Raw genomic sequence first — 26,475 nt, forward strand, 5'->3', positions numbered from 1 at the left:
CAGAAAATGGTCTTTCTCCTGGGGCCACACTGCCAAGAGTGCACAGGGAACAGTCTATTCCCTGAGGCCCAGGCTTCCTTCTGTGAAACCGTGGCACCCAATGACACCTGTGGTTATTGGTTCCCGGACTGTGGGCCTTGTAAATTCTAATCCCCAGATAGCATGTGACCTGGGAGTTGGAGGCCCTGAATTTAAATCACATCTCTGAAACAGCTATGAGGTATCACCTCACACCTGTCAGAATGGCTGACATCAACAAATCATCAAACAAGTGCTGGTGAGGGTGTGGAGAAAAGGGGACTCTAGTACACTGCTGGTGGGAATGCAGACTGGTGCAGCCACTATGGAAAACAATATGGTGTTACCTCAAAAAATTAAAAATTGAATAGTCATTTGACCCAGTGATCCCACTTCTAGGAATACCCTAAGAAGCTACAGTTCATCCCTTGGTCGGGGTCATGGGGGAGGCAACCAGTCGATGTGTCCCTCTCACGTCGATGTTCTCACTCTCTCCCTTTCTCTCCCTCTCTCTCTTTCCCACTCTATCTGAAGTGACCCATCCCGCAGGTCGAGCAACGAGGACTCTAGAGGGGGAGTGAGGATGAGGAGGGACAAGAGACACGAGAAATGGAGACAAGACAGGATTCTGATCAAGTCTCGTTTATTCAGGGCGAGTTCACATAATATATAGGGGAAAAACAGGTGAAACAGTTGAGTATCCCACCTGAAGCAAATTCCAGCAAATACCCCAGGTGGAACAAATGATAAGCAAAGAATGGAGTAAACAATTATCTAGAGGAATGCAGACACTGTATGCAGAGGCCCCGCCCTGGGGCCAGAGACGGCAGAGCCGACTTTAACAAGATGGATGCCATGCAAATGGTCTCCCACACTGAAGATGAATAGAAAAATATCCTTGGGTGAGGATTAAAAAAAAAAGCTGTGGTACATATACACAGTGGAATACTATGCAGCTGTAAGAAAGAAAGACTTCTTATTCTTTGAGATGACATGGAAGGACCTAGAGAGTATTATCCTAAGCGAAACAAGCCAATCAGAGAAAAACAAATACCACATGATTTCACTTATTTGTGGAATATAATGAACAAAACAAGATGAACAAAATAGACCCAGAGACATAGAAATAGGGTACAGGCTGACAAACCTCAGAAGAGGGGGAAAACGGGGGGGGGGGGGAGAGATAAACCACATAACTTTATGCATGTATGCGTAACCATGGACATAGACAACAATGCTGGGGGGCGGGGCAGGATTGGGAGGAGAGTGTCAATGGGGGGGGTAGGAGAAACATCTGTAACAAAAATAAAAATAAAATAAAATAAAATAAAAAATAAACCCCATCTCTGGCTGTGTGACTTAGGTTCATTACTGCCTGAATGTTAGGCTCCCAATGGTGCAAAGCAGGGGTTGGAATCGGATCATTCTTCCATCCCTTCCTGCTGGAACGTTCTGGGTATCTAAGCTTGCTTTTTGCTCTTATGCTTGTTATTCCCACTATCATCGCTTCTTGTGGCTTCCTGATTCCAAATGTGTGTTGCTTGTGCCCAATGTGGGGAGGCTGGGGTGGAGAATATAGCTTCCAGCATACAGCAGGTGGAAGCTATACAGCATATAGCTTCCAGCACACGCGCACACACACACACCCTCCAATACCCTTTCTCTAGCTCCACCCTTGTGCTTGTATATATTCTCTGCCAGGTCAGAAACAGAGAAGATGGGAAAAAGACCACGTCTTTCCCCCACCCACTTTCGGTCCTCTCTCATTTTCCAATGGCAATCTGGGAGCCTATTTTACTACATTTCTTTCTTTCTTTTTAAATTGATTTTTTTAAGACAGAGAGGAAGGGAGAGACAACCATCCCACGTGACAGAGAAACAAGGATCAGCTGCCTCCTGCACGCCCCCTACTGGGGATAGAGTCAGCAACCTGGGCATGTGGCTGACCCCAAACCGAACCGGGACCTCTCAGTCCACGGGAGGAGACTGCATCCCCTGAGCCACACCGGCTGGGCTATAACCGTATTCTCAAAAGAAAAAAAAGTCAAATGCCCACGCAGTGACTTCGCACCTTGAGCATGAGTTAGAGATTTATGGTCAGTTCATCCCGTGAGGTTACTTTCCATCACTGACTTCGTGCAGAGCCCCGCTTTCCTTCACGGGAGCGGGCTGGAGGTGGCGCCTGGAGAGGGGGTGGCGGTGTGCGGATGATCGGCGAGGGATCAGGGTGCTGGCGCAGGGCTCTGGAGGACGTGGGGGGTCAGCAATGAATGGCCCGCTACCGAGGACGTCAGGGAACCAGGGTTCCCCAGAGCAGGCGGAGGGCTGTGGGGGTGTCTTTCAGGCGGGGATCCGGCCGGCCAAGTATTTGCTCTGAGTGAAGCTGCGGTCGGTCAGTCCCTGGGGCCATATTCCAGGGCTTCACCTTTTTAGGGTCAAGGCCACGGTACACTCCAGTCTTCCAAACACCACTCACAACCGCGCAGGCAAATTAAAAGACAGCGACCCAAGCACACACCGTGCGGCTCAGGCGCACTGACCCAGAACGGGTACCCGCCCCCTCGCTGCGCAGGCGCGCTGAGCTCCGGCCGCATCACGCAGGGAGGCGGGGAGACGCTCCGCAAGGGGTGGGCCTGACGGCGAGGGGCGGGGCGAGCTGGAGCTCGCGGCTGCGCACTCGCTAGAGCCTCCTGCCCCACCCACTTCCGGCGCGAGTCTTTTCCCGGTTGAGGCAGCCAAGCTGACCACTGACCCAAGACCAGCTGGGCCACACCACCATGGGGTCCCGCGGGGCTTGGGGGGCGACTGTGCGCTGGGGGCTGCCCCTCGGCGCCGCCACGCTGCTCCTGCTGCTCCTCCCGGCGGCCGCGGTGGAGAAGTCGCCCGGAGTGGGTGAGGACGGCGGAGAGGGCTCCGGTCCTGAGTGGGGCCGAGCGGTGGAGGGGGCGCGGGGTACGGGGTCGGGCGGGGAGACGGAGGGGGCGCGGGGTCCTGGTGCCAGGCGGGGGGCGTGGAGGCAGAGGGGTTGCTGAGTGTCGGGGTCACAGCTACGCCGGGTGGCCGCCCCACTTCCATCCCCGTCCCGGGCCGCGGTCTGCGGGGGCGGCGGACTGGGGCCACCAGAGTGTCCGGTCTCGCGGGTCTAGCCGCCGCTGGGGCCCCTGGAGGGGGCTGGCCGTCCCTTTGTCTTGGGTCAGCCGCTGCCGCCGCCCCGCGGGGCTGTGCGGGGTGGTCCAGGTTCGAGGCCCGCGGGGCTGCGCGTTCCCGCGGAGCCTGCAGGGCCGGCCTGGCTCAGCACCCTGCCCTCTCGCTTAGCCTCACCACGTCCCTCGACCCTCGGAAACACTCTCGGCTCTAGTTTCGAAGTCGGGATTGCATTGTTGGATCTGAAGAACCTGCTCAAGCGTCACCGGCACGAGCCCACTCGAGGAGTGGTCCTCGGAGTTACAGGGGGCCTGAGCTTCAGGGGAATGCACAGTGCCGTAGCGGCTGCCACTCTGGGTCGAGCTGATTCCCTTCGACACTCCAGAACTGCGTTGGGCCTTCTTCATTGGGTTTCCCACCTGTTGCTAACCACCTGTGTGTGCCGGGCGCTGGGCCCACGGTGGTGCCCCAGAGTTCCTTGAGAAGCTGAGTTTCTGGGAGACTGACCAAGAAACAAACTATCCAGAGTGCTGGGGGCTGGGGAGGGGAAAGTGAGGGGAGCGTTGGTGGAGGAAATTGCATGACCTGAGGGCCAAAGAGTTGCAGAAACCGAGTACTGTATTGCTGGAGGGTGGCTCCATGAGGGGCAGGTGAAGGGGTGACAGCCCCAGGGCCTGAAAGGGTTTGAGCTGGGACTGTAAGTTGGATCTGTTTCAGAAATGTTTCAAACTGGCACTGTGTGTGGGTACCCATGTGGTCACTAGTTGTGGGAAATGGAGCCAGGGGCAGGCCTCTTAGCCTCTGTTTCAAGACCTTTACAAGTAGACTTGACCTGGGCCCAGCCTGAGGTCAGTATTTTCTCTCAACTCCTTTTAGCCCAGGCTTTGTCAGTGTCTGTTGAGCACAGCAAACACCTTTCCTCTTTGTGACCTTACTGCAGGTTTATTCCAGTACAGGACTGTTTTGATTTTCTTCTAATTTACTTCCCGGTCTAATTCTGTGTATGTTTTTGTGATTTTTCTTAACAAAGCAGCCTAGTTGCACTGTAGAGGGAACTTTTGGTCTAAGTTGAGTTCTCAGCAGAAATGAGGAATGAGCCCAGCCGGTGTGGCTCAGGGGTACAGCCTCATCAACCCATGCACCAAGAGGTTGGTGGTTCGATTCCCTAGCAGGGCACATGCCTGGGTTGTGGGCCAATCCCCAGTGGGGGGCATACAGGAGGTGGCCAATCAATGTTCTCTCTCATCAGTGTTTCTGTCTCTCTCTCTAATATCAGTAAAGGAAAAAATTTTTGCCCTGGCCAGTTTTCTCAGTGGTTAGAGCATCGACCTGTGAACCAGACCTGGGTTTGGTTCTGCAAGGGCATGTACCTCGGTTGCAGTTTGTCCCCAGCCCTGGTTGGGGTTTTGTGGGTGGCAACCAGTCGATGTGTCTCTCTCACATCAGTGTTTCTCTCTCTCTTTCTCTCTCCCTTCCTCCCGCTCTATCTGAAGATGAATGTAAAAATGTCCTCAGGTGAGGAATCAAAAAAAAAAAAAAAGAGGAAAAAAAATTTTTTTTAAATGGGGAATGAGTACTGTTTATTTACTTAAATATGTTTCTATTGATTTTTTTAGAGAGAGAGAGAAAGAGAAACATTGATCTGCTACCTCCGGCACACCCCCCACTGAGGATTGAGCCTGCAACCCAGGCATGTGCCCTGACCAGGAATCAACCAGGACCTCTCTCAGTCCATGGGCTAACGCCCAATCCACTGAGCCACACCGCTGGTCAGGCAGGGAATGAGTACTTTTTAGCAAACAATGGATATCTACAAAAAGAATCTGTGATCGCAGAAGAATCTCTCAGTGGCTGAGGGCGCGAGTCAGGAAATGCCCTGAAGTGTTTGAGAATTAAATTAGAACTGTTATTTTGAGTAAAAAGCAACTCTTTCTCTAGGCGTGTGGCGTGTACTTACTGTCAGTCCAGTTGGAAGTTGCTTTATTATAGTAACCCACTTTGTCTTCTAGATGTGCCCCAAGTCCTGGGTTGGTAGTGAGTGAACTGTTGTTTCTCTTGTCAGCAGCACCTTCAAATGGGAGGAGTGGTGTCAGGTAGTTATGGTGTTCATGGCCCAGGTGCCCTTCGGGTCTGCGTTCACCTTTCATTGGAGAGGGGGCACTGTTACCGCGCTGAGACCCCCTTCCCGCAGAGTATGTACTTAGTGTGAGACTTTTGCTGCTTGTTAATCTATAGGAATGTGACTACACTATTTAAAACATTGTGTCTTCCTCATTAAGCATATTAGTGTTCTCCAGAGAAGCAGAACCAATATAGCTGTAGTGAAAGAGAGTTATTATGAGGTAATAGTTCACATGATTACAGAGGCTGGGAAGTCTCTTGATCTGCTGTTTACAAGGTGGAGGCCCAGGAAGGTGGATAGTGTAGCTCCAGTCCAGATCAGATGGCCTGAGAACTGGGGAGCCAGTGGTGTAAGTTGCAGCCCAGTCTGAAGGACCAGGAACCAGGAGCACCGATGACCCAGAACCGGAGAAGATAGAAGTCCCAGCTCCAGCAAGAAGAGAGCAAATTCACACTCTGCTTGTTAGTTCTTTCAGGTTGTGTGGGGGAGGGCATCTCTTTTTTCTCCAGTCTACTGATTCAGAAGCTAATCTCTTCTGAAACACCCTCACAGACAACACCCAGAAATAAGGTTTTATCAGCTGTCTGGGCTTTTCTTAGTCCAATGAAGGTAATACATAACATTAACCCTCCCAGGTGTATGAATTCTAAGTGTACGTCACACCCATCCAAAACCAACAATTTCTACCATCTTTGTATGCTTTGCTGGAGGGGGATGGGAGCAACCCGCGGCACTGAAGATCTGAGAGCAATCTCATTACATTAAAGAAACCTTCCTGTGCTTTTGGACCCCACTTGCGTTGTGCATGGGCCAGACTCCATCCCAGAATTTCATCTGTACATCTCAAGGAGAGGCGATACCTTCAAGGACCCCAGGCTGCTGTCCTGAACAGAGGGGTCCAAAGGAGCTCTGTGGGGCACCCGACTGCTGCTGATAGTGGCATCTGGATGTGCAGGGGTCTGCAGCCATCCTTCCCACTACCCACCAAGAACTGGAGCTTTCGCAGCAGGTGGTGCAGGTGTTCACGTATGTGTACATATGGTCCATGGTTTTATGTACTACAGTCTTGACTCTCTTCTGCAGGGATAGGAACGTGACCAGGGCTTTTTTGTCTCAGTGAATTTTCCATCCTTGTTTCTCACATGAAATGGACGGTTTGGCTTTGTCATGGGCACTGTGGACATGTTGCCCAGATAAGGGGCTTGTTCCACCGCCTTGGGGCTCAGCAGCTACAGCCCTTTGGCCTATTATGTGAGCTATAGGCCATAAATAATATACTATTTCCTTCTTTTATGTATTTATTTTTTTAAGAATAGTTTGACAGTGAAACATCAATTGGCTGCTTCCTGCATGCACCCCACTGGGGATCGAGCCCACAACCCATGCCCCAACCAATGGGGAATGGAACCAGCAACCTTTTGGTGCACGGGACGATGCCAACTGAGCCACACTGGCCAGGGCATTGTTTCCTTTTTTTATTATTATTTTTTAAATATGTTTTTGTTTTCTTGTTTTTTTTTTAGAGAGAGAGAAAGAGAAACATCAATTGGCTGCCTTCTGCATGCCCCCTATTGGGGATCAAGCCTGCACCCGGGGCATGTGCCCTGACCGGGAATGGAACCGGGACCTCTTAGTCCATTGAATGGTGACATTCAATCCATTGAGCCACACAGGCTGGACTGTTTCCTTGTTGTTAAAAAATGTTATCTTTACACGTGCTAGTGTATGTCCTTTGGTACTTAATCAGTTGACTCACCTGAAAAGAACTAGAAAGTGGGTCATGGGTTGGTGTGCCCTACAGAAGAACTTTTTTTTGTCCTTTCATTTCCAAAGTGAGTGAGACTTAAAGCTCTTTAATTGTTAATATATAGAATCTAAGTTGAAGATTTCAGAACTCGCAGTAGACATAAGAAACGGCTTTTTTTTTTTTCCTTTCTCTGGCTTTGAGCACATGGTTTTGAGTGAGTGACATCTTACAGAAGGAAAACTCCCGATCCTTGAAGCAGTAGCAAATGGTTCGTGTATTGTTCTTTCTTACTGTGTGAGAGGATGAGGGTGTTTTCCAGGGAGTGCAGAATGACCTTTCCCAGCTCCGAACTTGTTTAACACAGATGCTTCTGCTTGTGTTGAAAACCTGCCCTGTGCCTGGCTGTGCTGGTGCAGAAGGGCTGGGCAGTTCCCTTGGCCCCCGCCTCCCATGCTTCTTTGTTGACTCATACTGGCCTGTAGTCAGAGGCCATGGGGTGGATTAAGTTTAAGGGGTGTGCTTTGGAGCATAGTTCTTTTAGTTCACGCGAGAGGAGCTATCACAAAGACTTCAGAAGTGAAAATCCCCGTGAAAAATCCCTGTACTGCATCACCCCTGCTGCCTGCTGCCATTCTGCTAAGATAGATGGGGAGGAAGTGCCACCTTTCTTGTGGAAGTTCTCAGCAAGGACTTGAGAGTGGGTGGGGTAGGTGGTGCACAGGTTCCCACCGAACCTCCCCTGCCTAACTCTTCTTTTTTTTTGATCCTCATCTGAGGATATTTTTCCATTTATCATCAGATAGAGTGGGAGGGAGGGAGAGAGAGAAACATTGATATGACAGGGACACACAGACTGGCTGCCTCCCACACGGCCTGACCAGGGCCGGAGACAAACTGCAGCCGAGCTATGTGCCCGAGACTGGAATCGAACCTGAGACTCATTGGTCTGAGGGCCGATGCTCTAACCGCTGAGCCAAACCAGTCAGGGCCCCTGCCTAACTCTTTATTCAGCAAAATTTAATAGCCACAGAGAAGTTGAAGAAATAACTAGAACATTGAGCTTCTGAGTCTTTGTTCCCACAGCGTTTGCCACGTCTGCTTTGCTACTCCCTCTCCATTTGCTTGTTACATTCTTAACCAAACCATTTGAGAGTAAGTAGTGATGTGGCCCTTTACCCCTAAATTCTTGAGGATGTGTCGCCTTAGAACCAGGACATTCTTTCATATAATGGGAATGTAATTACCAAAATCTTGACAATTACCAGTGATATGATACTTGAATACTTCATTTAACACGTGTATCCTTTAACACGTGTTTACCAAATATCCCAGTAATGTCCTGTGTCCCTGTCCTGCCCTCTGGCCCCATCCAGGCTCATGGTACATTTAGTTATGTCTCTTAATATCTGTTCATCTGGAATAGCTACTTAGTCCTGTGTTTTCCGAGAGCTGCTTTGTGCAGAGACCCTCAGTTTGGTCTTGTCTGAATTTCCTGTGATTTGATTCTAATGCTTTTTTTTATTTAATCCTCACCCAGGGATATATTTTTTTCCATTTATCTTCAGATAGAGTGGGAAGGGGAGAGAGAAAGAAACATCGATGTGAGAGAAACACATTGATTGGTTGCATTCCACACGACCCTGACCAGGGCTGGGGGCAGAACTGCAACCAAGGTACATGCCCTTGACCAGAATCGAACCCACAACTCTTTGTCCGCCGGCTGATGCTCCAACTGCTGAGCCAAACCAGCCAGGACTCCAATGCATTTTGATAGGGTTCAAACACTTGGTGACTGTCCTCCCTCACCCTCTGGGAGGCACCTGCTGTCACTTTGTCCCATTGTCACATGGTCACAGGTTACACTGGTGATTCTTTGATCACTTTTCGGGTGCCGTTTCTCATGATTAAGTGAGGTTAAACTGGGGAGGTACCACCAATGTGCACAGCGGTCTTGGTGTCCCTGTTTACTGTGATGGTTGCAAAGTGGAAATGCTTTCTCCTTTGCTTGCTGCCTTCTCTGTATTTATTTATTTCGTGTCGGTATGAAACCATGTATTCAAGAGGTCAGAGTCCATTGCTTCATTTACTTGGATGTTTAAATTGTCCCTCTTTAACAAGAGAAACCCCACCAATCCGACGTGGACGTGCTTACCGTCCACCTGCCCATCAGTCTGTGCCGCTCTCTGGCTCAGCAGGCTGCCCAGGGCTCATCTGCCTCTGCACCAGCTCTGGGCCAGCTGTTCTCCAAGGAGCTCTGGCTCCTTCTAGAGGAACCAAGACCTGGGCACCACACCTGCCCCTGCCCCTGGGCGTTGTCCTTTCCAGGCCCTTTCGTGGACAGCTAGGAATCGAGTGTTCAGGCTGCATCATCACCCTAACAGCACAGGGCTCTTTGCCTCTCCCTTCTCCTAGCGCCCAGGTGCTGGGGCCTCTAACATGGTGACGACTGTTCTTATCAAAATGCCACTGTCCCCCTATCTCTCTTACCAGTACCTTGAGACATCAGGGCATTTCAGGGGTTGTCGATTTTTATGTTTTTGGTGGGTTTTTTTTCCTATTGATTTTAGAGAGAGGAAGGGAGAGGAAGAGAGAGAGAAAAACATGGATGTGAGAGAACATCAGTTGGCTGCCTCCTACATGCCCCCCACCAGGGACTGGACCCACAACCTGGGCATGTGCCCCAACCAGGAATCGAACCGGCGACCTCTCAGTGCCTGGATCAGCGCTCAACCACTGAGCCACACCAGCCGGGCAGGGGTTGTCGATTTTCTTTACCTTCCTGGGACCAAATAAAATCTGTTGGCCGTGACTAGTGTGGTTCAGTGGTTGGAGTATTGGCCTGTACACCAGAGAGACTTGGGTTTGATTCCTGGTCAAGGGCATATATCTGGTTGCAGGTTTGATCCCTGGCCCCCCGGGCTCATGTGGTAGGCAACCAATCTGTCTGTCTCACATCAATGTTTCTCTCTCTCTTTTTCCCTCCTTTCTTACCTTAAACTCTGTCTTAAAAAAACAATCAGTGGAAACTATCCTTGGGTAAGGATTAATGAAAAAATCAAAAAAGATAAAGTCCGTTGTTCTAAGTCCTTAAAGTAGTTTAAAAGTAAGCATCAACATAAACCCGATAGCGCATCACTAGAGACACTGAAAAGAGTACTATTTAATAATTGCTGCAGAATGATACACAAAAGAATGGGGTTTTATTTCATTTAAAATAAAATAGGATTTTATTTAGAGAAATGGGATGTATGTAGAAGCACCACACTATTGAGTAGAAGAACCAACAATTTTAGCCCTGGCCTGTTTGGCTCAGCAGTTAGAGCGTCAGCCTGTGGTCCAGAGAGACCTGGGTTCGGTTTCCACTAAGGGCATGTACCTCGGTTGCAGTTTGTCCCCGGCCCTGGTTGGGTCGTGCGGGTGGCAGCCACTCGATGTGTCTCTCTCATATCGATGTTTCTCTTTCTTCCCCCCTCTCTCCCTCCTGCTCTATCTAAAGATAGATGCAAAAATATCCTCTGGTGAGGATATAAAAAAAAAAAGAACCAACTAGCCCTGGCCGGTTTGGCTCAGCGGTTAGAGTGTCGGCCTGCGGTCCGGAGAGACCCGGGTTCGGTTCCCGCTAAGGGCACGTACTTCGGTTGCAGTTGGTCCCCGGCCCTGGTTGGTCGTGCGGGTGGCAGCCACTCGATGTGTCCCTTCACGTCGAAGTTTCTCTCTCTCTCCCCCTTCCTCTCTCTCCCTCCCACTCTATCTGTACAAAAAATGGAAAAATATCCTCGAGTGAGGATAAAAAAAAAAAAAAAAAAAGAACCAACTATTTTAGAGTAAGTCCCATTTAGCAAATATAGTACATGAAAATTGTAACTTGAAGCTAAAGCTCTTTTTCCTACATTTTATTGTGAAAATCTTCATACAGCAAAGTTGAAAGAAGAGTACAGTGAACACGAATACTCGACACACTCAGCTTTTGTCCTTCACAGTTGCCCCATGGCCTCTGTGCAAGTGTCCCTCTCACACCCTTCCGCGCAGGCGCGGGAGTAAGGTGCGGGCATCGCGCCCTCCCCCAGCGCCTCGCTGTGAGCCGTTGACTGGAGTGGAGCGGTTCTTCCCTTGAGATAAATTCCACACACACACAGTGAAATGCAGGAACAGTGAGTGTGCCGTTAAATGACTTTTAAAGTCTCCTAACCTAAAAATAAAAGGCCTTGCACAGTGAGAAAGGTCCAAGGTTATTTTGCCTTTTTCTAACATTCCAGAGATTTGGGAAGGAAAATGTGCAAGGAGGTTGCTCTGGCTTGGCAGTCCCAGTTCCATTTCTTTTTTTAAAACAAAATTTTTTTATTGATTTTATAGAGAAAGGAAGGGAGAGCCAGAGAGAGAAACATCAATCAGTTGCCTCATGCACACACCCCTACCAGGGATCAAAGCAGAAACCTTGGCATGTGCCCTGACCTGGAATCAAACCAGCAGCCTTTTGGTGCACAGGATGATGCTCAGCCAACTGACCACACCAGCCAGGGCCCAGCTCCATTTTCAGGTGGCTCCATTTAGATTATCGTTTACGGATTATCCACGTTTTATGTACATGGTGCACTGCCTTTTTTTAAAAATTGATTTTAGAGAGAGAAATAGAAATATCAATGAGAGAGAACATTGACTGGCCGCCTCCTGCATGCCCCCCACTGGAGTTCGGGCCCACAGCCTGGGCATGTGCCCTGACCAGGAAACTGGTGACCTTTTGGTGCATGGGTCAATGCTCAACCACTGAGACACACTAGCTCGGCTACAGTGTAGTACTTTTTATGGCTGAATAGTGTTCCATCTCATGACCACCCATCCTTCTGCACATGGACACCTGGGCTGCTTTCAGCTTCTGCATATTAAAGATACAGCTGCTGCGAACCACCCTGTGCAAGTCTTCCTGTGGATGGCGGTTTTGATCTTTCCTGCGTGAAATGCCTGAGCAGAACTGAGTCATAGGGTAGGCTTGTGTGTCTGTTTTATGAGGAAGTGCAGGATCGTTTTCAAGAGGTGGAGCCATTTTCCACTGCCAGCAAAACTGCGTGAGTCCCCACTTGTTCTGCAGCCTCACCAACATTTAGTATTGTCCGCCTTCAATTTTAGCCATTCTGATGGGTGTGAAGTGGTACATTATCATGAAAATAAGTTGCAGTTTTTGGTAATTAATGAGTTTGTACAGAGCTCTTTTCAAAGCGAATGTTTGTTTTTAGGGATAGGATGGGGTAAATACGAGCTTCCTGACACCGAATTGGAAATGTTTCACGCACGCACACCTGCTCGGGTGGGGTACGACCCTCCCCCTGGAGCAGCAGTGCCGGGAGAGCCCCCGGCCTCCTTGCTGCTGTAGCAGCCTCTCCCATGCGTGTTGGGGGCGATCCCTGTCTGAAGGGCTGAGGGACTGGCCAGGGACCCACAGCCCTGGCTGTGGTGATGTGGGCGTGGCATCGCTGTGACCTGTGCTTCCGCAGAGTGCTGCTGAGCTGACCTCAGCCGACGAGTGGTCCGTAGTTCCTGCCCCCGTGGCTCACCTCTTGAGGGTATGCTGAGTCACCTTTCCCGAAAGACCACCGTGGGTGTAACTGTGTGTGCGATTTTCCTGTGCCTCCTGCTGCAGGGCTGAGTACCTCCTGTCTGTGACCTGAGGCTTGGTACTCTGTGAGGACTGACCCGTGCGTGCCTCACTAGCGCCCCCAGCGCTCCTGGCTGGTACACATGCTTCTCGGTGATTTGTTGTTCTTTTCCCCACAGCTTGTTCCCAGAACACAAACAAGACCTGTCAAGAGTGCCTGAAAAATGTCTCTGTAAGTATCATGTGGGCCAGCTCATGGCTGGAAGCAGGCCCACTTTACCAGCGGGAGGGTCCCTGGTGTGTGTTAAGGGTTCTGCTGTGGGGGGTGGGGGGTGTTTTTGCGATGGATGTTAAGTATTATTTTAGCCTTTCTCAGGCATCTTAAGCCATCCCATGATGGCTGCGGATACGCCGGAGCATCATGGATATGCATATTTAACTCCGGAAACGGTGGGGGTTAAAAAAGGTGTGCCGGGCCTGTGGTTCAGACCTCCCTGAGGTGGCACTGGGTGCTGATGAACAGTGCTGTTCAGAATGGAGGTGGGGGCTAAGGGGTCATACCTGTAATCATTGACTGTTAACCTGCGACTAGGGCCTCATGTTGTTGTCGTTAGACCTTAGAGGCCTGTTGGGGACAGGGGTTATGACTCCATCTTGCAATGCACCCTGGAGACACAATGACAGTGCCCAGAGCCCTTGCCATGCACCACTCTGCTAGTGCTGAGGGGTCAGAGGACTGTGAGCCGTCTGTAACCTCTAGCCAGAGTCCTAGCGCTCTGTGTCCCGTGTCTCCATCGGGGTCGGGGGAGATGCTTCTCTCTCCGCTCTTCATACAGAAATGGGGGAGAGGTGAGAGCCAGGAGAGACACAGGCATCAGGTCAGTGAGAGACTTAGGGGGCATCCAGTCCCGTGGGGTCAGACTGCACAGCTCATAGTCATGAGCCTCGCAGCCAGGACTTCAATGTCTCTAGTTCTTGTAAGTCCTGTGTGACCTTGAGCAAGGCTCATGGGGGTCCCTTCCAGAGGAGCCGTTCTGGGATCTAACGTGTAGGTGTGTGACGCTCGGGACACTGCCCACCATGTCTGGCTCCCATGGGACTTGGGGCGTGGCGCTGCTGTGTCAGAGTCCTGTTGCCGCCCTCAGGCATGGACTTTTTGGGCAGCACTCAGTCCAGCGCCCGTGAGGGTTTGGCGCATTTCACCCCAGCCGTGTGGTCAGCGCTGAGGACCTGGAGCCGCTGGCCAGGGCAGGGCTGGCTGGGAGGGACAATACCCTCGTGGGCCCTTGGCCTGGGCTCCGGGGAAGGCTGCCTCCCCGCTCCCGCCGGTCTGTGAGTTGGAACTACACAGTCTGTGTTCCTTCCCGGGAAGGGGTTTAATGGCACGGGGCAGATCAGGAAAGATATATCAGACGACTTCCGCCTCAAGGCGCGGGCCGTGCTCCTACAAAAACATGGCCGTGTCTTGGGTCCCAAACACATCTTTTGGGTGACAGGCCTTGCCTCTGCCAATTAAACCGGACAGGAGCTCGTACTGTGGTTTCAGATCTTAGCACTGACGACACTGAGCTGAATGGGCCTCTGGTCCTCGGGGTGGCATTTTCTTCGTGGTGCTTCTTTTCGGTGCCTGAGTTTTTCCATTTCAGCCATAGAAGCGGCTCAGTCTGTGCGGCTCTGCAGTTCCCGGAGCGCTTTTGCAGCGTTGTCCTGTTTAACTCCTGCCTCTCTGGGAAGGGGGCTGGGGAGGTGCAGACCGCAGTGGGATGGGCATTCCTCTGAAGTCCTGACCCCACTCTGAACCCAAACAGACCAAGTCCGAGCTGCAGGGTGTGCGCGCGCGAGGCTAAGTGCGCAGAGGTTTCCGAAAGGACGTGCGGTGCCTGGGAGTCCTGGCAGCAGCCTGCGCGGTCAGAGGGAGGCTGAGCACACGCTGTGTCCCGTCGTGTCCCTCAGATTCTTGCCATGTGCACGCTCCTCCCTTCGTCTGGCAGAGCAACCCCAGCACCACAGGAGAGAGCGTATCCTAGTGAATTCCTGTGGCTTTCAGTACAACCATCATATAAAAATGGTAAATTTGACATTTAAAACTTAGGCTGTTTGAAAAGGGAAATTTACCAAACATTGTTAAGCCAGAACAAAATCAGTAAAATGCAAGATATTCTCAAACAGCCAAGAAAAAGAGTTTCCCTGCTGTTTATTAAGTATGCATGCAACCATTTTAAGCCCAGCACACTAAAGTGGACATTATGGAAAGAGGCCTGGGAAAACCCAGGCTTTGTTTTAATATTTTTTTTTGTAATAGACATTCATCCTTACCTGGGATTAAAAAAAAAAAAAGACCATGACATTCTGTCCTATTAAAAACTCAAAGGAAAAATACACCATAAAACTTTACCTTCAAGATCTGAAAAAACCAGCCAAGTCCTGACCTGCACAGGCACATTCTGCAGCCCAAGCCGCTCTCCCTTGTTGCCGTAGCCACAGTGCCGACGCCAGGCTCCTGACACTGGGGTGAAGGCGCTGTCCCTGCCCCGGACCACCTCCCCTGGCACTGTTAGGGACCCGGGAGCATCTGCGAGGTTTCGGCAGGTGCCTTTGAGCCTCAGTTGCACTATCTTGACAACGGCCTGGAGGTAACACCCACTTGCTGCACTTGTAGAGATCAGAAGTGGGATCTGCACACAGTGGTGACCACGGTCACGGAAGACCACTAACACATACTTATTGAACTCCTGCCACGGCCAGACTTGCTCTGCCTGCTGGGGGTCCTTCAGTGTGCACACGATGCTGCCTTCCTGCAGCCTGAGTGTGTCAGGAGTGATTGCCGCAGCGGGGGGGGGGGGGCGGTCAGGGGGCAGTTTTAAGTAGGTTGGCCTCATGGAGGAGATTAGGAAGCACATGTGTCTGGGGAGGAATCTTCCAGGCAGACGGAGCAGTCCATGCAAAGGCTCTGGGCAGGGAGCTGCCTGGCATCTTCCAGGACCAACACAGAGGCTGTGTGGCTGTTCAGGGTGCCTAATGTAAGAGGTTCGAGTAGCATGCTTCTCCGTGGCAGTTGAACTGCTGTGTTGGGGTGGGGGCCAAGGCCATTACCATCCCGCAAGGGCGAGCAGACCAAGTGGTTGGTGGTTCGGGGATCAGGTCCTGGACAGTCTGGTTCGTTAGTGTCTATGCTGAATTTCTAACATCTAATGTTATCTCTCCCAGTGTCTTTGGTGCAACACTGATAAGACGTGCTCGGACTACCCAGTGTCAAAAATCTTGCCGCCTGCTTCTCTCTGTGCGCTGAGCTCTGCACGCTGGGGCGTTTGCTGGGGTAAGTGGGCATTTTCAAAACTAGCTTCTTGCAAAATCAGGACAGGTTTTGAAAATTCTGGTTGTGCTCGTTAACATAAGCTACCAGAAAACATACTCCCAGTAGTTGATGCTCCCAGTAGCAAGTTGGGACTCCAGTGAGAGCTTGTGATGTCTTCAGAAAGTAAGGGGGGGGTGGTCCTTGGGGATCCGGGAGACCCAGCTTCAGACCACAACTTTGGCTCTGCACTGGGTTTCCACGCCCTTGAGGGTGGGGGTGAATTGAAGCCTGCTTTTTGGATGGCTCAGCACCTTATATCTTGGTTGTGTTCATGGGCACGTTAATACCTGTGGTTCCTAGGGGCTCTGACTTCCCAGGCAAGGAGCCCCTGCTCAGCGTGCACATGTCCCTACCTTTTCTCATGCGTCCCTTTGTCTGCATATGGTTGTTACAGGTATTCTTCCATTGGAAATTATCCTTTTGTGAGATTCAAATTGTCTTTTAGTTTGCTTTTATTTATTTATGTACTTATTTTTTTTAGAAAGAGAGGAAGGGAGACAGAGGAAAAAACATCAATGTGAGAAAGACATGGATCAGTTGCCTCTTGTATGTGCCCCGACTGGGGATCAAACCTGTAACTTTCTGGTGCATAGGACAATGCTCCAACCAACGGAGCCACACTGGCCAGGGCTCTCAATTGTTTTTAAACTAGTTTATGGTGTATGTTGCTACATGGAACTTATTTTTATACAGTTGGGTTTATTAATTCTTTCTTTTGTGGCTTCAGGTTTGGGGTCATACAGAGGCCGCTACCTATTTATTTATTTAAAATATGGCCCTGGCCCTGGCCAGTTTGGCTCAGTAGTTAGAGCGTGGGCTTGCGGACCAATGAGTCGCGGGTTCGATTCCGGTCAAGGGCACGTACCTTGGTTGCGGTTCGTCCCCAGCCCTGATCGGGTCATGTGGAAGGTAGCCAGTCAACGTGGCTGTATCACATTGATGTTTCTCTCTGTCTCTCCCTCCCTCTCACTCTGTCTGATAATAAGTAGAAAAATATGCTCGGGTAAGGAATAAAAATAAAATAAATAAATAAAATAAAACGTGGCCCTGGCCAGTTTGGCTTAGCAGTTAGAGCGTCGGCCCGTGGACCAAAGAGTCGTGGGTTTGAGTCCAGTCAAGGGCATGTACCTCAGTTGTGGTTTGTCCCCAGCCCTGGTTGGGGTCATGTGGGAGGTAACCAATCAGTGTGTCTCTCCCTCCCACCTCACCCTCTATCTGAAGATAAAGTGGAAAAATATCCTTGAGTATTAAAAAACTAATAAAAAATTTTTTATTGATTTTTTTTTTTTTTTTTTTTTTTAGAGAGAGAGAGAGATAGAAACATCAATCAGACCCCTCCTGCATGTCCCCTACTGGGGATGAAGCCCTCAACCTAGGCATGTGCCCTGACTGGGAATTGAACTGGGACCTCCCAGTGCATGGGACATGCTCCATCCGCTGAGCCACACCAGCTGGGCTGTTTTGTTTGCTTGGAGAAAAATGTGGTCTTTGCCATTTTGAACCTTTGTCCGGAAGCAAGGTGTCACTCCCTCGCCTGGGTCACCCTTTACGTCCTTTAGTAGTGTCACAGATCTGCCATGTAGGCTTAAAGGGAAGGAGCCCGTAGTTTTGTTTTCTGTTATGATGGGATTTCTGTTTTTATTCTGGGACTGATTTTAGCTGCTAATCAAGAATGCTATTTTTGGGGTAGATATATTTTAGAGTCAGCTTATTGATCTCAGTAATTTTTTTTTTCTTTCTTTTTTTTTTTTTTTATCCTCACCCGAGGACATTTTTTGTTCAGGTAGAGTGGGAGGGGGAAAGAAAGAGAGAAACATCGACGTGAAAGGGACACATTGAGTGGCTGCCACCCGCACAACCAACCAGGGCCGGGGACAAACTGCAACCGAGATACATGCCCTTAGCGGGAACCAAACCCGGGTCTTTCAGGACCACAGGCCGACACTCTAACCTCTGAGCCAAACGGGCCAGGGCGATCTCAGTAATTTTTAAAGTTAATTATTATAGAGTTCTCGAGTCAAAAACAACACCACCTACTAGTGAAGATCTCCTTTGTGATTATTTCTAGCACTATTGTAATTCGAGCACCTCTAGAGCAGGTCAGAGAAGGAAAACACGCTGTTATAGCTCAGAAGGATCTGATCAGATGCCACACCTTTCCCCGATTGTAAAATGGTTGAGTGAACCATGCAGTCTTGCTGTCCCGCTGGCAGCCAATCAGGATGTGACTCAGGCCCACACGGGCACCGAGCGCTTCACTTGCCTCCATGGGCCCCGCAGAACTCTCACCCCGAAGCCCCACCCTGACCACAGCCAAGAAGCCAGTGAGATTGGAGGTCGTCACTTCGGGTGGTGGGCATTGTAACCTCCTTTCCCGGGACGAAGGGAGTGCCGGAGGTGTGCATAGCACGGCCCGCGGCTCTTCGGGCCTCTTCAGCGGCTGTTTTAACCAGATGCTTACAAAGCACATTCACAAAAGAGGTATTAGAGTTCGGCTGGAATAGAAAAATAGTGACTGGTTTATCTTAAGAGAAGTTGAAAAGAATGTAAAACTTGTCTTAAGTTTGTCTTTTCTCAGAAGTTTGGTCCGGACAGGAAGTCATAAACTCGTGACACTGATTAGGCAGCTTTTTTCTTTTTCTTTTTTTATATGTTTTTATAGAGAGAGAGAAAGAAACATCGATGTAAGAGAGAAACATCAATCAGCTGCCTCCTGCACGCCCCCTACTGGGGATTGAGCCTCTAACCTGGGCATGTGCCCTGACAAGGAATCCAACCAGGACCTCAGTCCATGGGACGCCGCTCAGTCCGCTGAGCCACACCGGCTGGGCTCGGCGGCTGTTTTCAAACCCCTGGGGAAGATCAACTGTCCTCTCTGCTTGCCATGGTCAGATGTTAGTTCCTGTGGGAAATAAATGTAATGCCTTTGACTTTGACTTAAATAATCAAATAAGCTGCCTCAACCTTATATTTTGTTCTAGGAGAGGCCAAATACACAGCCGAGTGTTCTCTTCCTAGTGTTGTTAACTTTTCTCAGTCTTGAAACAGCTTTTCAGTATCCGGTGGTGGACCCTGAAACTCGGGTCCCCTGTTTGTCCTGGAGAAGCTGTTGGGTGGCACAGCTGTGCCCTGAGAAAGGCCTGCTCTGCAGGCTGGGCCTCGCTCGGGCAGAGCTCACCACCCCGAGGGGCTGCTGCTCCCGGACAGGTTCCTGCTCCAGGCAGCTCTGACCCGGGCCCCTCTGCACCTCTAGTGAATTTCGAGGCGTTGATCATTGCCATGTCGGTGGTCGGGGGCCTCGTCCTCCTGGCAGTCGCCACGTGCTGCTACTGCTGCTGCAGGAGGAAGAAGAGCCGGAAGCCAGACAAAAGCGAGGAGAAGGCCATGAGGGAGCAAGAAGAGAGGAGGATACGGCAAGAAGAAAGGTGAGTCCAGACTCACCCCATGGGGCGAGGTTCCCCCAGGGGCTCAGATCAGGAGACATGATAAGTCACCAGTCTTCTCCGTTTTATGTGTCTATGAATGTGTGTCTGTGGGTTTTTCTAGGACGTGGTGTAAAGAGCGGGAAGATAAGTATGTGGGACCCTAGCCAGGGCCAGGGCCCCTCTTGTCAGAGGCCGACCACTTCCTTGTCTGTTTCCTCCAGTCAGTGCCAGGGTTGCAGCTGGAGCCAGCTGGGTGGCGAGTTCTCCGTGCTGCCGTGGCAGGAGCCCGCCCTTGAAGGCAGTTTGTTCAGTCTTCAGTGATGAGCAAATCCAGGCTCAGGGAGGGAGGAAAGCGTTTGATCAGGTCACTTGTCTGCCCGTGGCCGAATTGGGTCTTATGCCACCAGTGCTGATAAACAGCACTTTTCCTGGTCTCAAAGCATTGTGGCGAGGCTGTGTGATGTAGCCATAGGACGGCCCTTGGTCCCTGCCCCTCCCTGACTAGGGACAAGGTGTGGCTTGGGGAGGTGCTGACTTGTGGGGCAGCTGATGAGGCTTCGGGCTCCACAGGTCTCCATGTCATCACCTTGAGCTCGTGTGCCCCACATAAAAACGAGCATCTCCGTGTTCCTAACCATCTTCAGAACCTGCAGAAGGTTTTTACTGATAACTCCCTTTTCTTTATATAAGAAAAGAATTTTAACATCAGTATCGGAAATTCGAATTGCATTTATTGAAATAATCAAACGACACGATATTGGAGCCGCTCAGAAGGCTGTGCCCAGCGTCACCTTACCTGTCCCAGTGTGAGTGTGGCCTCGGGGCGAGCCCACCCCACCCTCCTCTCATTCCGGGAACGAGAACAGACCGCAGCTGCTCTGCTGAAGGAGATGCAAGGTGCTGCTTTCAGAATTACATTGTATTTTGGTGCTAAACGAGGTTTCTTTGTTTTTTAGGAGAGCAGAGATGAAGTCAAGGCATGATGAAATCAGGAAAAAATATGGTAAGAATCAACTGAATCTCTTTCAGTTGGTGAGAAATTGATGCCAAGCCTTCTTGGTCATTATTATTATTATTTTAAATATTTTTTCTTTTTTTTTTTAGAGAGAGGAAGGGAGAGAGAGGGAGAGATAGAAACATCGATGAGCGAGAACATTGATTGGCCGCCTCCTGCATGTCCTCCACTGGGGGTTTTGCCCACAACCTGGGCATGTGCCCTGATCAGGAATCGAACCAGTGACATCTTGGTGCAGGGTCGATGCTCAACCACTGAGCCGCACTGGCGGGGCTTCTTGGTCATTACTGATGTCTTGTGCAGTCTGACCTGTAGGATTTGGGCTTTGGTTCATTATGGAAACAGAAAGATGTCTCTCCTGGGAGGGAAAGGTTCTTCCAAGTGGTGCTGTTATGAACTAATTCCACCCAGTGTCTTAAAAGATGAAGCCTTGGAATGTTTTGATTTCAAGCAAATTCTCCTGGAATACTTTTGGCTCACGAAGTGCGGGCTGTCACGTGGTCTGTTGTAGCCCCTTTCCTGTCCTGTCATCTTGTTCACCAGGAAGAGCTGCCTGGGGCGCGTCTGCTGTCCCCATGCCTTCCTGCCACACCGGGCTCAGCCCGACTGCTGCGTGTCGAGCTGCATTTCTCTGTTAAGGAGTCAGCCACAGCTGAAGCCATGCTGTCCTTTTCCTGTTTCCTGGGTTTGTTTTTTCGTTTGGAGAGATTTGGAGGGTGTGAGAGACTAATTTTTTCGTGTTTGAGAGCATCAGGGCTGCTCCTGGGTTTAGTGGGTTCACACTCGTGGACGACGTGAGCATCAGCGCTCCTGCGCAGGGATCACACAGCATCGCTGGAAACGACAGCAGTGCAGCTTGGCCTCCGGCCTCGGCCCACTGTGCCTCCCTCGGCCTGGTGGTCCTGGTGGTCCTGTGCAGTGGCCCAGGCAGCTGTGCTACACCCTCAGTCTGGCCAGGAACATTTGAAAATCTCATCCGAGCAGTGCACTTATCTTGAAGCTCTCAGTGTGCATAGGGAGCACTGCGTTTCAGTGCTGTTCCAGGGTTCTGCTCGCTAAACTAGTAAACTGAAGGCTCAGTTCCCCGGCAGGCTGCTTGTCCCGGCTGTGCACGCTGGTTCAGCTGGCCCGCTGGCTGGACACCTCACTGCCTCTGCAGGCTCCCGAAGGACAGGCTGTGTACCCGCTCAGCCTCAGGCTGGGGTTGACCCTGGTGGCCTCCATGTGTTGGTTCTGGGCATAAGGCTGCTCCTCCTCTTGCCACTGGGTCGTGTCTGTTTAAGACGCGCCATCCGACAGCCGGTAGGGCCTTTCTTATGTAGCCCCCCTTGGCCTCTGGGTGCTGCTGCGTGGGCCTTCAGAGTCCCGAGCCCCACTCCCTGCCACCTGGCTGCCACGCTCTTCCTGCCCACAGCACAAGCCCTGGTTTAGGACCTTGTCTCGGCGCAGGTGGTAATGGGCTCCTTTGTGGGTGCAGTTCCCTTGTCTTGTGGCCTCAGCATGTTGCTCACTCTCCCCTGGTGCCTCTGCCTGATTGCTGGGGCTTCCCCGTGCCCACCAAGCAGCAGTGTATGCCCCCGTGGCCAGGGACAGCTTGGTTTTCCACGAAAGTGAGGAGCCTCGAAAGGAGCTGTGGACGCCTGGTTAGCATTAACGTAACTAAAAGACAAGGTATGTGCTGAGTGCAGCAGCGTGTGGACCTTGCCCTTTGTGGTGCCTGCTCTTGGTGTGGCACGGTCTGGTGGGCCTGAAGTGTGCTAAGTGCAACAGCGTGTGAACCTTGCCCTTTGTGGTGCCTGCTCTTGGTGTGGCACGGTCTGGTGGGCCTGAGGTGTGCTGAGTGCAACAGCATGTTAACCTTGCCCTTTGTGGTGCCTGCTCTTGGTGTGGCACGGTCTGGTGGGCCTGAGGTGTGCTGAGTGCAACAGCATGTTAACCTTGCCCTTTGTGGTGCCTGCTCTTGGTGTGGCACGGTCTGGTGGGCCTGAGGTGTGCTAAGTGCAGCAGCGTGTGGACCTTGCCCTTTGTGGTGCCTGCTCTTGGTGTGGCACGGTCTGGTGGGCCTGAGGTGTGTGCTAAGTGCAGCAGCGTGTGAACCTTGCCCTTTGTGGTGCCTGCTCTTGGTGTGGCACGGTCTGGTGGGCCTGAGGTGTGTGCTAAGTGCAGCAGCATGTGAACCTTGCCCTTTGTGGTGCCTGCTCTTGGTGTGGCACGGTCTGGTGGGCCTGAGGTGTGCTGAGTGCAGCAGCGTGTGGACCTTGCCCTTGGTGGTGCCTGCTCTTGGTGCGGCACGGTCTGGTGGGCCTGAGGCCTGGGGCCAGGGCTCGGGGGCTCCCAGTGGAGGTGCTGGTTCCGGGAACGTGCCCTGATGCACTGTTTCTGTCCTTGTTGGGGTTCGTTTGGCCTTTTACTGTACTGATGAAATTAACTCGTGTACCAGTTTGTATGGAGCCCAGCGAATGTCCTGGACTTTGGAGTCCGTCCCAGGGGTTCCCAGTTGTGCGGGAAGTGGCACGTGAGTGCGCTCAGTCTGGGCGTCCGTCACACAGAGCACCAGTGCGTGCGGAATGCTGGTCTTGGCCCGAGACGCATTGGAGTGTGTGTCACAGAACAGTCTCCCTGGGAACAGAAGTAGAGCTGGGGCTGTTTCCTTTCTCAGCATGTCCTTAGACTGCCTGTGCTTGCCGCCGGACATATGATAGTTCCTTATGGATCTGTGCCGTGCTCCCCAAGACCGGAGGCTCCCATCCTCCTGACATGAGCACCCTTGTTGCATTTCCTGCCTCTCCCCCCCTTCTTGTCTCTTTCCCACCCCACCCTAGAAAGACCCTACAGTGAGCCCTGGCTGGTTTGGCTCAGCAGTTAGAGCATCGGCCTGCGGACCAAAGAGTTGCGGGTTCGATTCCAATCAAGGGCATGTACCTCGGTTGCAGTTCATTCCCGGCCCTGGTTGGCGTCATGCGGGAGGCAACCAGTCCATGTGTCTCTTATCACATCGATGTTTCTCTGTCTCCCTCCCTCCCTCCTTTCCTCCTTCCCACTCTATCTGAAGACAGATAGAAAAAAATATCCTCAGGTGAGGATTTCAAACTAAAAAAAAGACCCTGCAGCGAGCGTGCTGCAGCGGCGCCGATAACTGGCATATAACACAGGGTCCCGAGGGAGCGCGGCCGCCGTGCAGACGGAAACTCTCCTGGTCTGCGCATTTAGCACTAGAGTGATTTTTGTGATTAAATAATTGATTTTTTATGACATTTTTTTTTTTTCCTTTTAATCATCCTCACCGGAGGACATTTTTCCATATTTTGTTCAGGTAGAGTGGGAGGGAGAGAGAGGAACAGAGAGAGGGAGAAACATCGACGTGAAAGGAACACATCGAGTGGTCGCCACCCACACAACCGACCAGGGCCGGGGACAAACTGCAACCGAGGTACGCGCCCTTAGCGGAAACCAAACCCGGGTCTCTCTGGACCGCAGGCCGACGCTCTAACCGCTGAGCCAAACCGGCCAGGGCATGACATTTTTAATGTATAGTTATGTCATAGTGCTTGACAGTTATATTGATGCTGGCCTTATTAGTTCTTTTTATAGCCTTAATTTTAAAAGTTAACATTTATAAGGTCATTTAAAGTAAAGTGCTTTTTTGTTTTGTTTTGTATAATTTAAGTCAACCACTGTGGGAGGAAATACTGGCTTTAAATTTTTTTCTTTCTTTTTCTTCCTGGCTTTACATTTCTTAATTTCTCTTTGAGGGAATCAACAAATTAGTATTTCTGGGGAATCTTTGTTTCTTAAAATTACTGTTCTGGGTACATTTTATTGTAGTATTTTGTTAGCGTAGTCTTTGAACTTTCCTGTTGGCCTCAGTAAATCTTTGTCTACAACTTCATTGTATTGTTTCTTGTTGGCCAGTGCATTTGTAAGCAAGTCCATTTTGTTTGCAGGTCTGTTTAAAGAAGAAAACCCGTACGCTAGATTCGAGAACAACTAAAGCACTCCTGCCGAGTCTGGTCCACAGCACCCCGTCCTGCTCTGACCCTGGCGACGTGAACGTGCTGCAGCTGCCCGAAGGCAGCCTGTCCTTGTCCTGTGAGCGTCTGTGCCCTTTTCTGTTTCTGTATTTAGTCGCTCGAGATAGTAAGCCTGTGGGGTGCGGGAAGCTCGCTCTGTCTGCGTCAGTTTGAGGAGGGGTGCACGTTCCACTTCTCGGTTTGCACGCTGGTTGCAAACTGCCGTCCGCAACACTAACACTCCTGCTGCCGGGGCTCTTCCCGTCCGCCCACTGACCAGCTTCACTCCGCACCGGGGGAGCCGTCCCGCGTGCAAGGATCGGCCTGTCCCCGCGTTTCCGAGCCGCAGGGGCGGGCCTCAGGTCTCCCAAATGTCAGTTCTGGTGGCTTTTGCGTCCAGACTGCTGCGTCAGTGGCCCTCCTTCCTGACTGGTTACAGTGAAGAGCACTGGGGGAGACTCCTTTAAATTTTTTTCTTTTTAATTCTGGATTTTATTTCCCCATCTAAAAGATTTCACCATAAAACTTTACTGTCAATGTTCAGACCACTTATCATATGATTTTAAAATTTGCATCTTCACTAGAACATGACGACTGTTATCCAGTGAAAAGCTGAATTATAAGTGGAGGTTCGAAGCAACCTCCCTGCGGCAGTCGATGGGTGCTGCCAACCCCAGCAAGGAGCTCAGGAGTGCTGTTGCCTGCCCTGCTCGTTGTTCTTAGCGCCGTGACAGCAGGTGCCAGTCCTGCGTGCGGTCACAGGTCCTGTGAGGTGCTCTCCTGGGTCTCCAAGACTCCCTGCCATTGGGCGGTGTGCCAGCCCCGAGGAGGGAGGCACCATGCCCTGGGCAGCCCTCTGCAGGGCTCTGTGCCTGGGAAGTGGGGGTGTCCAGGGCCAGCTGAGGGAATCCACACACCACACAGACACTGGTAACTGTCCTTGTCAGGTGCCCCGGCTCTGAGCTGCGCTCCTTGGGCTCAGGCTGTCCTGAAGCTTTTCCTTTAGAGGCAGCTTCTCATAGTCACTGGTGGCCTCCAGGTGCCCTGTGGCGCCGTTCATGGTGGTTCCGTTTCTTTCAGATCAAGAGACATGGTTTTAGCAATAGTTGAGCACATGTCAGGACAGCAGCACACAGTGAAACAGTGGGAGCAGCCCTCCTTAAATCGGAGCATGTTCCCTGCAGCCAGATCGCTTTGAGTTAGGGAACATTTAGCTTCGGGAAAGTGGGCAACAGGCGCGGAAAGGAGCCATGCGTTCCGTGTGCACACTCCTGCTGCTCTCCGACCGTCAGGTGACGTTCCCTGCAGATCAGGGGGGCCGGGCCGCATGAGGCTTCCCCCCGGGAGACCTGTGCGGAGTGCACGTTCCTGCAGAGCTGGGACACTGACCTGTGACAACGCCTTCCGTCTTACTTCTCTCACTTGGGCATTTGACAGCAATTTCAAGTATTGCAAAACATTCCTTAGTATTTTAAAGCACCTTGATTTTTTACTCTCTGCTGTTTATTCATAGGAGACCATTTGTAATCGACTTTAATGAACTTTGTATTAACAAATAGTTAGCGTGTATAAAATCACTAAGTGTAGGGTGCTGAGCTGAAGGTAGAGCTGGGGATTATGAAATGCTCTTTCCCAGGACAGCCTCGCCGGGGCAGCAGTCCACGTGCTTTTCTCTGAAATAGTACTAAAAGCAGCCTGAAAGCATAACCTCAAGAAACCATAAACTTTGGAGTGCCTTAATTTTTAACCAGTTTGCAGTAAATGGATAATACATGCTTTTACTGAAGACTCCGTGTTCCTTGTGTCTCATTTCTTAGTGGTGTTAACAGGGTTACAGGGGCTCCTCGGCTGACAGTGGGCACATCCTGATAAACCCATTCTAAGAGGAAACTATGGAAAATGCGTGTGTTATGCCCGCCTAACAGCGAGCGTTGGAGCCCAGCCCAGCCGCAGTAGCCGTGCTCGGCACCTCACGGGGCGCGGAGTTGGGCAGATGTCTGGTGGCGAGGACAGACACTAGGGTGCCGGCTGTTTTTGACCCCCGTGATC

General features: G+C 51.1%; 1 protein-coding gene across 1 annotated transcript; it reads left to right on the forward strand.

Moving 5' to 3' along the window:
* Positions 1–2,728: 2,728 nt before the first annotated feature.
* Positions 2,729–26,196, forward strand: LOC118617495 (PTTG1 interacting protein). The gene is made up of 6 exons (XM_036243458.1): positions 2,729–2,910; positions 12,801–12,853; positions 15,829–15,937; positions 19,230–19,401; positions 20,358–20,404; positions 24,361–26,196. The coding sequence occupies exons 1-6, from the start codon at positions 2,796–2,798 to the stop codon at positions 24,405–24,407; spliced, it is 543 nt and encodes a 180-aa protein (XP_036099351.1). The 5' UTR covers positions 2,729–2,795; the 3' UTR covers positions 24,408–26,196.
* Positions 26,197–26,475: the final 279 nt, after the last annotated feature.

The sequence above is a fragment of the Molossus molossus genome, unplaced genomic scaffold (assembly GCF_014108415.1).
Source record: "Molossus molossus isolate mMolMol1 unplaced genomic scaffold, mMolMol1.p scaffold_m16_p_5, whole genome shotgun sequence".
NCBI classification, from domain to species: Eukaryota; Metazoa; Chordata; class Mammalia; order Chiroptera; family Molossidae; genus Molossus; species Molossus molossus.

Coding starts and splice junctions, on each gene's coding strand:
- LOC118617495 (XM_036243458.1), top strand. CDS start 2,796: ATGGGGTCCCGCGGGGCTTGGGGGGCGACTGTGCGCTGGGGGCTGCCC. Junction 15,938..19,229: donor ACGCTGGGGCGTTTGCTGGG/GTAAGTGGGCAT, acceptor CTGCACCTCTAG/TGAATTTCGAGGCGTTGATC. Junction 19,402..20,357: donor AGGATACGGCAAGAAGAAAG/GTGAGTCCAGAC, acceptor TTTGTTTTTTAG/GAGAGCAGAGATGAAGTCAA.